The sequence below is a fragment of the Phoca vitulina genome, unplaced genomic scaffold, assembly GCF_004348235.1.
Source record: "Phoca vitulina isolate PV1807 unplaced genomic scaffold, GSC_HSeal_1.0 scaffold22, whole genome shotgun sequence".
NCBI classification, from domain to species: domain Eukaryota; kingdom Metazoa; phylum Chordata; class Mammalia; order Carnivora; family Phocidae; genus Phoca; species Phoca vitulina.
The window spans coordinates 30,091,654-30,107,131 of NW_022589725.1; the positions used below are offsets into that span (position 1 = coordinate 30,091,654).

Genomic DNA, 15,478 nt, shown 5'->3' on the forward strand with positions numbered 1-15,478 from the left:
GTTTCTGAGGACTCATACTATTTTAATTCTGGACCCAATTCTTTTCTTACTTTGGATTTAAATGGATAAATTTAATATAAGTAAATTTAATTGATAAATTGTCAAGACCAGTGTGTTCTCTCGAGTAAGCGTCTGTATGTGTCATCAGCAGTGTTTAAGCCCGGGGCTTAACAGAGGTACTTGGATGGATGGAGTTGACATTCTCATATTCCACGGCATCATCTCTCAAGGCATATTCTTGGCTTTCTTTATAAATGTAATTCAGCATTTGGGGATTGATCAGACATGATTGAGTGGGTTTGGGTGTTAAAACAGAAGGTTTGGAATAGGACACAGAGAGGAGCTCTTTTCTGGGGCAGCCCGTGGCCATTGTGCAATGAATCCTAGGGAGCAGGGTGATTCCCACAGTGAGGGAGCAGGACCTCCCTTCCCACCTTACCCTTTTCCTTTTATAGTTAATTTGTTTGAAAATTTTAATTATGAAACATACAGAAAATAGATACTAGTGTACTCACTACCCAGCTAGTCATGTTTGTCTGAGGTCTGTCTCTCTCAAATCCCACCATCCCCTGCCTTCTCTTCGGTATGAATGTGGTTATTGTCCTGTGTTTGGCTTTTCTCTTTCCTGCTCATGTTTTTTTCATATATATATATATATATCTTCATAAACAATATAACTTGTTTTGGATATTTGAAAGTATCATATAAATGAATGAATGGTATTAAATGGTATGTCCTTGTTGCAAGTTAATTTTTTTTTTAAAGATTTATTTTATTTAGAGAGAGCATGCGCGTGTGCACACATGCAAGTGGGGGGAGGGGCAAAGGGGGAGAGAGAGAGAGAGAGAGAGAGAGAATCTGCAACGGACTCCCTGCTGAGCATGGATCCCAACATGGGGCTTGATCCCACGACCCTATGATCATGACCTGAGCTGAAATCAAGGGTCAAACCCTTAACCAACTGAGCCACCCAGGCGCCCCAGCAAGTGACTTTTTAAATATCACATCATGTGTTTGAGATTTGCCCTGTTGACTCATGTGGCTGCCACATAGTATTCCACTGAGGAATTAAAGTAGAGTTTATGCATTCATCCCCCCAGTGAGGGACAGATTCTGTCCACTTTTTCTGTTATAAACATTGCCAGACTGAACACCCTCGAACATTCCTTTTTTTTTTTTTATGTTATGTTAGTCACCATACAGTACCTCATTAGTTTTTGATGTAGTGTTCCATGATTCATTGTTTGTGTATAACACCCAGTGCTCCATGCAGAACGTGCCCTCCTTAATACCAATCACCAGTCTCACCCATCTCCACCCCCTCCCCTCTAAAACCCTCAGTTTGTTTCTCAGAGTCCTTAGTCTCTCATGGTTTGTCTCCGCCTCTGATTTCCCCCCCTTCATTTTTCCCTTCCTTCTAATGTCCTCCATGCTATTCCTTATGTTCCACAAATAAGTGAAACCATATAATTGACTTTCTCTACTTGACTTATTTCACTTAGCATAATCTCCTCCAGTTCCGTCCATGTTGATGCAAAAGTTGGGTATTCATCCTTTCTGATGGCTGAGTAATATTCCATTGTATATATGGACCACATCTTCGTTATCCATTCATCTGTTGAAGGGCGTCTCGGCTCTTTCCACAGTTTGGCTATTGCAGACATTGCTGCTATGAACATTGGGGTGCATGTGGCCCTTCTTTTCACTACATCTGTGTCTTTGGGGTAAATACCCAGTAGTGCAGTTGCTGGGTCATAGGGTAGCTCTACTTTTAACTTTTTGAGGCACCTCCACACTGTTTTCCAAAGTGGCTGTACCAACAGTGTAAGAGGGTTCCCCTTTCTCCACAACCTCTCCAACATTTGTTGTTTCTTGCCTTGTCAGTTTTTGCCATTCTAACTGGTGTAAGGTGGTATCTCAGTGTGGTTTTGATTTTGTGTAAGAATTTCTGAGTAGACTCCCCAAGGTGGAATTCCAGAGTTGTAGAGTTTGTTCAAGCATCACAATGCCCTCCAAAGTGGTTAAATCAATTTACCTTCTCCCCATTCTATAGTCCTGTAACCCCACATTTCCCGACCCTGGTGTTCCCAGATCTTTTCATTCTTGCCAAGTCTGTAGGGCTTACAGTGGCACCTCTACTGTTTAGTTTTGCATTTCCCTCCCTACTTATGGGATTGGCCACCTTTTCCCGTGTTTACTGGCTAGTCCTACTCTTCATGTTTCTGATTACATTGATCTAGGTGACTTTTTAGACAGAGTAACCTCTCATAACTGTTTGCATTGCTCTTTCAGATGGCAAGTTTGGTGCCTACATGCAAGTCCACATTCAGAATGATGGACCTGTGACCATAGAATTGGAGTCCCCGGCTCCTGGCGCTGCTACCTCTGATCCAAAGCAGGTAAGCCTGGACTCTGTTGGGGTCTGTCTCCTGGCTTTTGGCTTTGATTGAGTCCCTCAAGCAGTTCTCAGTCTGAGGTGGAGGAAAGACTTCATTGTAGCAACCTAATATCCATTTTAATACATCCTGTCCTAAGAATGCATCTGTTTACGCTGCATCTCCTTGGTGCTGTGGTGGGCTGGACAGCACTTCTCCCTTACCTCCTCCTGACTTTGGATTCCAGAGAAAATGTCCTTTCCAAGAGCCCAGCTCTTCCCCGCTGCGAGGTGCCTTAGCCCCCACACGCCGCTGGGTGGCAGCAGAGTAGCGGCACAGCTCCACTGAGCCCTGACCTGGCCTCTGCACGGGTTTGGAATGGTTACCAGGAGTGGGTTTTGTCCCAGGCGTGGGTACATGTGCCTCCCGAGGTGCTTTGTAAATCCTTATTTTTCTAAAGCACTGTCTGACCTGGATTTGCTGCCAGCTCCCTAAGCTTTGAGGAAAAATTTTAATTAAAATAGAGAAAGGACATCTGTGATAGTTCTTGCAACCTGTATGGTTCTTATAGATGCTTAACACTTCTTGAGGCTTTAATTAATGTGTCTACTTAATAGCCTTCGAGGCACATGGGAGCAGGCAGAGGAGTGAGAACCGAAGGGACATTTCTGTTCTTCCTTCTCCCCTTACCCTCCCTCCCTTCCTAGGATGCTGTGAAGTGGAATGATGCAGTAAGTGGGGGAGTATTAGATAAATATAAAGCTGTATGACCTGTCCCAAGTTATAATGTTTCTGTCATTGATATTTATCGAATAAAATACTTTTGAGATACTCTTTTCACAAGAATAGAGTAGGAATAGATAGCAGCCCATAGTCTGAATCTTTATGGACAATGTCTGATATCAAAATAGTCCCCTGTCCAGCACGGGTCTGAGGACTCTGGTTGCCTCATGCATGTGCCACTGGGGAACTTCTTTTTTTTTTTTTTTTTAAAGATTTTATTTATTTATTTAAGAGAGAGAAAGCGAGCATGAGCTGGGGGAGTGGCAGAGGGAGAAGCAGACTCCCTGCTGAGCAGGGAGCCCGAAGCAGGACTCGATCCCAGGACCCTGGGATCATGACCCGAGCCGAAGGCAGATGCTTAACCAACTGAGCCACCCAGGTGCCCCTCACTGGGGAACTTCTTACGAAGATTTCATTGTGACAGCCAGGGGGACAGAGTACTGTCAGCCTTACAAAATAGCTGATGTGAATTATTTTGTGCCTACTTGCTTATAAATTCACCTCTTAAATGTGAAGGTCTGTGTGTATGGCCGAAGTTGATCTAAGACTTGCCATCAGTATAACCTGATACCGTCCAGAGGAGGATAGCAGACTCTTCTCCTCTTTGGGTCCTTACTATTATCAACCAAGAAAAACCTAATAGTTATGCAAAAGCAGACTGGTTTAAGTCAATTCACAGCATGCAGTTGATGGTTCTCTCCAATGCAGAAAGCTAAAAGGAAACTCCTGCCACCCCACATCCACACATTCCTTCTGTTTTCTTTTTTCCTAAATTCATGGGACTACCATTTACCTTGTCAGCCAGGCCCAAATCTAGTGTCATCCTAATTTCATCCCTGCCTCTCCCAATACAATTTCCTATGTGCTGATACTGCTCTAATGTTTCTTTTTTTTAAATGTAGTAAGTAATTTAATCTTTATCATAGGGTATGATGAGGAAATAGAGGTACCATGCTTAAGCAGTAACTTAAGGTCACATAGCTGCTAAGAGGCAGAACCAAGATGCAAACCCAGTTTTCAAAATCAGGAAGCAAAAAATTATTGCCTAAAATCTGAGGTCACTGACATTGTTTTTGAAGAGAAATCTAATAGTCTCTGAATGCTTGCCACCTCCCAGCCTTTTTTGGAGAAAAATGCCTGTGGCTCCTGTGCTTTAGGGGCCATGGTTTATTTTTATTTTTAAGATTTTTAGTCCATTTATTGAAACTAAATAAATAAGCAGTTTACCCATGGGTGATTTTTTTGTTTGTTTGTTTAACTGTTTTGTTTTGTTTTTTTCTTGTTCCAAGTTATTATTTTTAAGGGGAACATAATCTTTCTTACTTGTTGCTGATACTTTGGGTTGATAGAGAAGCAGGAACATGTCTGACGTAGGAGTGCTGGACTTCAAAGGTGGTAATTGAAGTTCCTGGAATAACTATAACATTAAAGAAAATCACAAGTGAAAAATCCACATGAAAATTTAAATGTTTTATTTTGAAATAATTGGAGACTTAAGGAAAAGTTGGAGTCACAGTTCTGCTGGACGCTTTACCCAGCTCCCACTAACTTTATTGCCTTACATAATCATAGTACACTGATGGAACACTGAGGCTAATATTGATATAATATCGTTAATTGATGGAGGAATGTTGGGGTTCGGAGCCAGTGGCCAAGAAAGAATTCCTGAGATGTCTTCAGTGCAAAAAGGTGGTTTAATTAAAGCACGGGGACAGGACCCGCGGGCAGAAGGAGCTGCACTGGGGTTGTGAAGAGCAACTGATTATATACTTTCAAGTTGGGAGGGGGCTGGTAAGTCTCTAAGGAATTTTGGAAGCAAGGTTTCCAGGAACCTGAGGGGGCTAGCTATTGTTAGAAAAAGGTCATTTATTACTAGTAAAACCCTAGCCATGAGACCCTGTAGATGTATATCAGTGGGCCATATGCTTGGAGGATGATTGCTAACATGTATCTTGGGGGTAGAGATAAAGGAAGTTTCCAAATGAATTTTTATATGTTAAAGGATCTGGGAGGTTGGGATAATGTTAAGCTGAGATTGTCTTTTGCCCTTAGCAAAGCATTAACATTGAGGCAGCTGAGTTCCTACAGGAATGTCACTCTGCCTGTTTCAGGGACTTGTCAGGGGGCTGTAAATAGTGAGGAAATTTAACTTTTTTTTGCCTTTGTTTCCCACATCATTAACTACACTACAAACCTTATTTAAATTTCACTAGCTTTTTTTTTTTCTTCTGATGTCGTTTTTCTTTTTCTTTTTCTTTTTTTTTAAAGATTTTATTTATTTGACAGAGAGAGACACAACGAGAGCAGGAACACAAGCAGGGGGAGTGGGAGAGGGAGAAGCAGGCTTCCCGCGGAGCAGGGAGCCCGACGTGGGGCTCGATCCCAGGACTCTGGGATCATGACCTGAGCCGAAGGCAGACGCTTAACGACTGAGCCACCCAGGCGCCCTGATGTCGTTTTTCTATTTCAGGGTAATCCACATTGCATTTAATTGTTATTTCTCTTCTCTAATCTGTGACAGCTCTTCAGCCTTTCCTTGTCTTTCATGACCTTAACGATTTTCAAGAGTACTGGTGTGCTGTTTTGTTGACGATTCCTCAGTTTGGGCTCTCTGATTACACTGAGGTTATGTGTTTTGACAGGAATAGCAAATAGCACAAAAGTGATGTGCCTTTCTCAGTGCATCGTAGAGAAGTACATGAGACTGATCTGTCTTATTACAGGTGGTGTTAACCTTGATCCCTTGGTTAAGATGAAGTCGGCCAAATTTCTCCACCCTACGTGGAGTATTACTAACCTTTCCCCCCTCATCTGCTCTCTTGCTTGTTCATAACAGATGGCCGTCTATCTGCTTCACAAAGAAGCCATCGGATGGCATTGACCTTGCTTCTCCACCCCCCTCTTCCTACGTATGTAGCAGAGCTGCCCTTCTTTGTGCTGAGGCCAGTGCCTCCCCTGGGCCAGGACTGCCTTTATAATTTGGGGGCCCAGTGCCAAATGAAAACGAGGGGCCCCTTGTTAAAAAATTATAATAAAGAATTTCAGGATGGTCACAGCAGATCATGAAGCCAAGGTTGAGCCCTTCTACAAGCAAGGCCCTGTGAGCCTGTATCTGGTGGAGCCAGACCAGCCTGGGCTGTGGCGCCCTCCCCGGCCTCTCCTCTACTTTCCTGGCAGCCTCCATTAAGCCCTTTGTCCTCTTGTCCAGTCAGTCTGTCTCTCTCACTCATCCATCTAATTCCTGTGGCTTTTAAATGTTCCCGAGCATTTCCAGTTGAGAAACGCCTCCATTTCCTTTCTGCTTGCCGCCTGTTCAGTGTACTGTAATCTGCAGAGGCTCCTGCCAAGGCCCCCTGAGCTCCATGTTGCCTGATTCCGTGCCTGGTGGGCACTGATCTGGCCACTCAGCAGCTCCTACCACTGTTGCCGTTTGCATGGTCTTGAATCTTGTTTTCTGGGACACCGTTCTCTCCCAGGATTCCTCTTGCCTCTGCTTACTCTCTCTAGTTTGGTGTGATTGCTGTTTTGTAGTTCTGATTTATTATTCTGCTTTAACTCTATTTGGAGAAAAATTTTAGTCAAGTTTTTGTTTTCATTCTAAATCAGTGCCTCCTCTTTATAACATAAAGATATACAAGCATGATTTTTTTTTAACATCTAATGAGGCATGCTAGCTTATTAGAGTAAGAAAGTCTTTTTTTTTTTTTTACTGTTTTATTTTTAAGTAATCTCTGCACACGTGGGGCTTGTACACATGTGGGGCTTGAACTCACAACCCCGAGATCAAGAGTCGCATGCTCCACTGACTGAGCCAGCCAGGCGCCCCAAGAAAGTCTTTTATTTTAGTTATTTCTGAGTTTTTCTTTTAGGAACGTTCTCTTCAAATGCATGTATTATGCTGTATGAATTTCATTTGTTTTACTAGTTAACTGGCCCCGGAGTCTCAGACCCTGAGACAGCGTGCAGATCTGTGTCCTCTTGCTCTCCAGTAGGTGGCGACAAGTAGACATGCAGGGCCCTGGTGATGGTGGGGGCCAGCCTCTTTGCCTGTGGTCCGTCTCTGCCTTTCCATTCTCAGGAAGACTGGGTGTTATACGCAACTAAATGAATCGTTGAACACTACATCAGAAACTAATGATGTACTATATGCTGGCTAACTGAACATAATAAAAAAAAGAAAAGAAGGGGGTTCCTCTTTGGGCAAATAGCTAATTTGCTTGTGTTTGTGTTGGTAGGAAGACTGCAGCCAAATTGTTTTCACCGATAGATAAGCATGCCTTTCTGTCAGTTGAGCTTTCAATTCCAAATGTTTTATTTTCTCAATATAATCCAATTAGTAGTGAAAACTATGTACATTATAGAGAAATAGTTATTTTGGCAAGTTTTAAAATACAGGTTCTTTAGGGGCTGCCTTCGGCTCAGGTCATGATCCAGGAGTCCTGGGATCGAGCTCCATGTCAGGCTTTCTGCTCAGCAGGGAGTCTGCTTCTCTCTCTTCCCCTCCGCTCCCCCTGCTCCCCCCTGCCAATAAATAAATAATAAAAATCTTAAAAAAATACAGGTTCTTTAAACCATCTGGACAAATGTGCTGTGTGTGTGTGTGTGTGTGTGTGTGTGTGTGTATTTATGCATCACGTGTCTTTTTAGTACATGACCGTATACTGGGCACCTGAGGGAGAGAAAGAAGTCCTGTAACCCAGTCCCTGCTCCCAGGAGTAGATCTGGGGCAACGTAAACCTGGAAGGTTAATAACAGCAAGGGAGGTAAAGAGTAGTATATGACAGCGTAGGACGGGTCATAAGACCATCATGTCCTGCTCCTCCTTAAGGCCCTTCGGCGCCTTCCAGATGCTTTTAGATTACTACCTAAGTTCCCTCCTGTCACTTAGCATGCCTGAGTGCCCAGGCTTCTGTGCCTCCGTCCACCCTGCTCCGCAGCCATCTGCCCCTTGGTCCCTACACTTTACCTGCTCTGAGAACAGACTGAGCTCTTTCCTACCTCTGGCTCCTGTCTCAGTGTCTGTGTTTCCTCCTCAGAAGGGATCCTCTGATCCCATCAGTCCCGAGCAAGCCCCTGCCAGCTACTCTGTCACCATACTCTGATGATTAATTTCACAGCACTTGGCCGTCTGTTATTATCTGCTTGTTTCCTTGTTCCTCCTCTGTCCACTGTACTCCTAGAACTCAAGCTCCCTTGGTCTTGTTCACTGCCATGTCCCAGGAGGTGAGCCTGGGTTGCGTAGTTTGTTTTGGACTTCTGTGTCATGGGCTGGTGAGCTGTGCTGTCTGTGAATGTCCCAGGTTCCGAGAAGGCCGATGCCACTGCTGGGGCGGTCAAGCCGGGCCAGCCTCCCAGGGTATCGGAGGTTTTCACTGACCTTTAAGGATGCAGAGGGGAGGAGGTATTCTCGGTTGTTGTTCCCAAACTTACACTTCAGTGAGGGGTAGATTCTTATTTTCATGAGTCCCAGAGCTCTATTTATGGGTGATGCAGTTACTTGCTGCTCGTGAAGCCTGGGCTGGTAAAGGTGACTAGTGGTCTGCCTGCCTTAACCAGGTCTCTGCTAGTTCTTGGAACTGGCCTTGCAGCCTCCTCATGCTTTTCTGTGGCTGCATCGGCAGCGTGCCCCATACATTTATAGGCTGCTCTGTGGGTTCCATGATGTATTCTGACAGAAGAAGTTGCAACAAGAGCATAATGTGTTTGCTCTGAAAGATATTTCCAAAGGGAACAGGGCACAGAAGCAGTAGCAGAACCACTAGCTAGAAGCTCTTTTCCCTGTTGCATTCTTGCAGAAGAACATGATTCTGGGAGGAACATACTGATGATTATCTAGAAAAGATTGCTAGTGCGTGAGTTCTTCTGTGGGTGGCTAGATACTGGGAGATTTCAACACCCTCCTTAGCCATTCCTGATGGGAGAAGCTTCTTCCTGCTCTTGCTTTAATTTAAATGCCCTTCCCCTTTAATTAGGGGGTGTTTGCCTGGGTCTCACAAAGAGGGGGTTGCATGTGTGTGTGAGCAGGGGCATTTTGTAATTGAGGGGCTATTTCCTCAGGCCCAGGGTCTACCTAGTTCATAGCATTGCCATTAATTATTTATATTTTCATTTATTTAGTGTGATTGAAACCCTCACTTAATTGAAATGCTAGAAGGAGTTGAAAAAATGAACTTTCAAATACACATCTTTGAACTAGCTCATGTGTTTATTGACACATTGCTGGGCTAAGTTGACCAGTGAAAAATGGTGCCAGAGCTTTTAATTTTATGCTTCTCTGAATATCATCATCACTTCACCCATAACTTTCTCCATAGACTTGTCTTATCAGCAAGGATCCATCCCTATGCCTGGAAACTTTGGAATGCCTGGATTGAGACATTTATGGCTTCTGTAGGATCAGAAAGAAATACGTAGGGTAGAGAGGTGGGTGGGGAAAGAGCTCCGTTTGGTTTTATTTATTTGTACTTCCAGTGACAGGGTAGCCTTTTTAGTAATCCGTGCTATGGAATCCTGAAGGTGAAATGGAGGATAGACTAGGACACAGGTGGCAGCCTACTGTAGGTGCACAAAGGTGGGCTTTTCATTCCTGAACGTTCCAGTTTGAGGTTCAAATCTAATGGGAATTATTCTCAATATAAGGAAGAATTATGTTGATGCCCATAAGTTTGCATTTTTCCATAGAACTACATTAATTTAGTGTAGGCCTTTACTTTTTTATTCTTTTTTTTAAGGCTCGAACTCCATGTGCAAGTTCCCTATCTCTATTAGTTTCATCTCGGTTTTTACATGACCTGAGCCAGGCTCGAGTTGTTGACTTGCCACAAGGATGTGCTTCCAAGTCTGGTTGCCAAAATGGTACCCAGATCCTCTCCTTTATTCCAGTCATTAGTTCATTTTGTCACATTGATTTATCAAACAAATGTTGACTTAGAGTCCTGTTTTGTTTATACTGAAGTGTTACTAAAACAGAAGCAGAAATTTAGTAAGAGCTTCTTCATTACTTTGTTTTTGTTGTTGCTGTTGTTCATCTTTGTCATGGTATCATGGTGGGAGTGCTGGTGACCCTGAGTCCTGGGACTTCGCCTGCCACACAGGCTTCCCAACAGGACAGGGCTAGTATCTGGCCAGACCTCTTAGGCTACAGAAATCACCCTTACTTTTCTTCCAGTGTGAACACTCACTTTCCTGAATTAGGAAAGCAGCATAACCCTCTGGAGGGTGGGTTGGGTATGGAGGCTGGGTGGGCTCTTGACCTCCCACAGCCCTGCCCTCTGCTCACCAGCAACCACAATCTCTGCTGAGTCCCATCAGTGTGTGTGTGGGGGCACCCTGCCTGGGGCATGCAGACCTGGCTGGTCAGAAAGGTTGGAAACCTTGAAGATGTTTCCAAGCAGGCTGGCTTCTTCCTAGTTGGGGGAGCTGCAAGAGATTGCTTTTGTCTTATCATTTAAATTTCTTTCCATATAGACGATTGTCCTAAGTTGGTATAGTGTAGAATTAAAAAGAGGCCTTTCCAAGAGGTACATGATTGTATCTCTGCTTGGGGACACATTGATTGATTGATCGACCGACCTTCATCTTACCTTCTTGAATCTATAACATGTGTTACTGAAATTGCAAAAATTGAAAAGAGTTTGGGTCCCTCCTATTGAAATATGGCTGGTAAATTAAAAACTGTGATCCTCTCGACCTTTGACACATGAAACATTTGTAATCAATTAGATTAAACAACTCTCTCAGGGCACTAATGGGTTAGTGCATTTAAAGTTTAAGGGCTTTGCTCCTTTGTATGTATTTTGGGCAGATTCTTAGTTATTTTAACCTTCTAATCTTATTTGTGGTTATGTTAAAAACACAAAATCCTAGGGGTGCCTAGGGTGGCTCAGTCAGTTAAGTGTCTGCTTTCAGCTCAGGTCATGATCTTGGAGTCCTGGGATCCAGCCCCGCATCAGGCTCTCTGCTCAGCAGGGAGTCTGCTTGTCCCTCTCCCTCTGCCCCTCCCCCCTGCACATGTGCGCGTGCATGAGCACGTGCGTTTTCTCTCTCAAATAAATAAAATCTTAAAAAAAAACCCCATAAACTCCTTACCTTACTGATTTGACCTGCCAAGGATTAACCAGCATCTTTTTTTTGGGGTGGGAGGAGCAGAGGAAAAGGGGGAGAGAGAGAATCTTAAGTAGGCTCCACCCTCAGCGTGGAGCCCAACATGGGGCTCGATCTCAGGACCCTGAGATCATGACCTGAGCCAAAGTCTAAAGTTGGAAGCTTAACCGACTGAGCCACCCAGGCCCCCCTAATCATCTTTTTTTTTTTATTCCCAGTGGAGGGAGGTGAATTTTATCCTTCCATGGATTTATACTTGGAGCATAGCAATACTTTAATTATACAGACTTAAGATTTTAATTGGGAATTTTTAGCTTTTTAGCTAATTTATTAGGAGCTTCATAGTTCCGGGCAATTGTAGAAAGATGTTTGGCAAATCAGTGGTGTTTTGTAGAAAGCCTTGTTCAAACATTTGCATTACTAATGGAGAGAAAAGAATGGTATGGAAGTGACAGAAATAAAAAATGGGCTTTCACCAGATTATCAGAAGGCCCCAAAGAAATGAAGATACTGGTGGGCTGGGGGCTGTTGTGTGCAGGGATTCCATACTGTCTTTCCCCCAAAGTCACTCGGACTATAGTTGTGTTCCTCTGAGAGCTGAGACCACAGGCTTCAAGCCATGGAGGGTGCATATTAAAATGCAGAGTCTTGGCACTTTTCCCCCCACCCCTGGTTTTCTGAACCAGAGTTCCTGGCATGTCTAGATGTGGAAGGCAGAGGAGTAGCAGATTTACGTTTTTAACTAGTTCTTTGTGTGTGCTTTGTACACTGACATTTGAGAACTACTGGACCAGAGAAAATTGAACATTGCCATTTTTATCTGCTCCAGGCATTGGTCTCTCTGGACCACCTTCCCCCCCCCCCCCCCGGCCCCCCCAGATGCGACGTCTACAAATACTTTACAACCTGTGTTACTGCAGCTGCCAGGAAGCAAGATGGCTGGGCTTGTTATTGAGGTCACATATGAGGCTGTTCTTTTTCATCAGTGCCCCCTCAGTTCCTCCCCCCTACTCCCATACACACCACAGTGATGAAAATATTCCCAGAGCATGGTGCCTTCTTGACACAATTACAGATGTGTCAGGGAAAAGCCAATAGAACAACAGCTCAGTATATGAGTGACTGATGATGGGCCCCTCTGCCGAGTGACATTGGGGCATGTGCTAGTGGAGTAACTTGTTTTCCTTTTTTTTTTTTTTTTAAAGATTTTATTATTTTAATTTATTTTAGAGAGAGAGAGGGAGAGAGAGCATATGTGAGTTGGGGGAGGGGCAGAGGGAGAGAGAGAATCTCAAGCAGACTCTGCACCGAGTGCGGAGCCTGACTCGGGGCTCGATCTGAGGACCCTGAGATCATGACCTGAGCTGAAATCAAGAGCTGGATGCTCAACTGACTGAGCCACCCAGGTGTTCTGGAAAACTTGTTTCTTAAGAGAGATGAACCCAATGTGTGGATTGCCCAGTGGCTGGGTGAGATTGCAGTGGCATACGCTCTTGAGATTTTTGGTTTGAAAAGCAGTGCATAGTTCTCTTGGTATTTTGGGTACCAGACATGCCTTATTCATTGGTTGATTTATTCATGGGACTTGAATAAAAACCCAGGGTGATCATCACCCAAGCCTTGGCTGGGAGAATTGCAATTTAATAGAATGCATGAATGTTGAGGCTTTGTGGGCAGTTGGCTAATCATTTACTTTTAAACACAGGGGACATTGTTAGGGGTTCATATTTTATGATGTATTACTTAAGTTCATGGTAAAAGCTTTTCACATTAAATTGTAGGACTAGTTTCCTGCAGATTGTTTACTGGCTTTTGATTGTTATTTTTGTTTTTCTCCTTGTTTTCTGGTCATCCACCTGAAATGAACTCCTTCCCTGTCTCCCCCCCCCTCCCGCCCCCATCTTTTAAGGTCCATTTCAGGTAGTACTTCATTTGTGATGCTTACCTTAGGGCCCATCCGGGTGGGCTCTTCCTGCCTTTGAATCCTCATTGCATGGTGTGGCACTGGTTGCATAGTGGTTGATACTTTTATTAATGGCCCATCCTTATTTTGTGTTCATTTGTTTGCTTGTTCATTTATCCACCTCTGCATCCGTCATGTATCCATCCATCCGTCTGCCCATCCAACCATCCACTCACCCACCCACCACCCTCTCATCTCTGTGTGTAACAGATACTGATAGGGTGCCTGCTTTGTGCTGGCTTTGCACGTAGTACAGCCCTGAGCCAACGTTGCGCCCTTCTGGAGCTTTCACTGTAGTGAGACATGTACAAAAACAAGCATAATTTAAAGTTGTGATTGTATAAAGAAATCAAAACAGGGTGAGGTATAGAGAATGCTGGTGGAGTGGGGACTACCTTAGTTATGAGGGCTAGGGAAGGAGGTGGAGCTGAGAGGGAGGCAGGCCCATGAAGCCTGGGGGAAGAATGTGCTTGATGGAGCAATCAGCGAGTGCAGAGCCCTGGGTTGATCAGTGGAAGAAAGGCCAGTGTGGCTGGAGCTCAGAGGGTATCATGGAGAGGGTAGGACAATGAGGGCAGAACGGTGACCCAGGCCTAATGATGTGAGGCCTTGTGGCTAGGGTAGAAAGCCGGATGGTTGTTGGAACTTGAGAGCATTTGTGTGTATTTGCAGAGGTGGCTGAGCTGGACTGTAATGTAGGCTGCGGAAGGGGCAGCAGGGATAGCAGTTAGGAGATCTTGCAACAGGTGGATGAGAGACATGGAGAGAGTATGGAGGCCCTCGGTCACTCTGGTGTTCTGCCTCCCACAGTAAGGCTTTTCTATAAATGATTCATGTTTGAGTTCTTTTATACCAGGGTTTGAGCAGTGGGATGTGCTGTAAAGTCTCACCTCCTACGGTTCACTACTAGGAAGACCCCATTCCTGCCTCCAATTCAGGATAGTGAGGGGATTCCATGGCATGAGTTTCTTTGAGTTTCTAGGATGAGATCAGACATTTAGACATCAAGGGGTGTGATGCTCACCCCTGGTTCTGCAAGGTCCTTGGGCACAGTTTGGATATAAAGCCAGAACCTCTGTTTGATGATGTCAGACAACAAAGAAGCAAGTTTCAGGGATTTAGGTCCCCTTCTTCAAGTCAGCATGAAGCCACGTGTTTCATTATCAGCCAGCTTTCCTCCCAATGCAAAAAACTTTATAAAAAGAAATCATAAAGAGCCCAAGAAACATTTATGTTGAATTTGATTTATATATGCCATTTTAACTTGTATCTCTAGGGCAGTTTCTAAATCTAAGTGTTGGGAACTTGTCAGAGGAAGAAAAAGATTTATTTTTGGAAAAAATATGTTTCCTGGTGTTCATTGATCTTGGAAATTATGGGAGGTAATTGTCAGAAGGGCAGCAGCGGCTCCAGAGGTGGAGTGGAAATCCGGGGCTAGAGGAGGTGTCGTGCCTGACCAAAGCCAGTGGACCGCTTGCTGGTATCAGGTCAAGAGTTTCATAATCGTCACTTTCTACCTGCTTTGTTCCACCATCTTAGTTATTTTTGTCAATACAAAACAAAAAAGAACACTTCTATGAAGATTCTTCACATTAAATGTATTCCTTTGACTACTCTCCATAAAATGTGAAGTCAATTTCTTTTTCTATTTTTAAGCATGAAAGTGGAGCCCGGAAGCCTCAATTTCTGTGTAATGGAAAGATCTGAGTTTGTGGCCTTGTTTCCATTCTCCACTCCTCCTGCTCAGGCAGGAGCACAATGCCCACAGAATCCCCCCAAGCAGTGGCTCTGTTCAGGAATCACAGTGCGGTTTGACTGCAGGGAGGGCAAAGGCTGTTATTAACTGTTGGTGGTGTCGTTGTTGGGTCATGAAGCCTTCAGGGGATAAGTACAAGTCCTGTAAAATTTCATTTCAAAATCCAGACTAGATCTGGCCTTACGCTCTGTGGATTCTCCCCGCCCCCCCACCCCGGTTTCATGTTGTCCCTGTGCCCCCTTCATTTTCTCCTGGGAAGAATCTCCCATTATTGTTTTTTAAATTTCGTGCAAGCAGTGTATTAACTGGAAAGTACCAGTTTGGAAATGTTATTTTTTTTTAAAATTTTTTATTATTATGTTAATCACCATACATTGCATCATTAGTTTTTGATGTAGTGTTCCATGATTCATTGTTTGTGCATAACACCCAGTGCTCCATGCAGAACGTGCCCTCCTCAATACCCATCACCAGGCTAACCCATCCGCCCACCCCCCT

The 15,478-nt window shown here is 44.1% G+C and overlaps 1 protein-coding gene across 1 annotated transcript in view; it reads left to right on the forward strand.

Annotated features, from left to right (window-relative positions):
* The window catches only part of DTD1 (D-aminoacyl-tRNA deacylase 1), a 161,785-nt gene that overhangs the window by 25,182 nt on the left and 121,125 nt on the right, over nucleotides 1–15,478 (forward strand). The window contains exon 4 of the mRNA XM_032419241.1: nucleotides 2,293–2,399. Coding sequence (XP_032275132.1) covers nucleotides 2,293–2,399 — 107 coding nt within the window. The remainder of the gene's footprint in view (nucleotides 1–2,292; nucleotides 2,400–15,478) is intronic.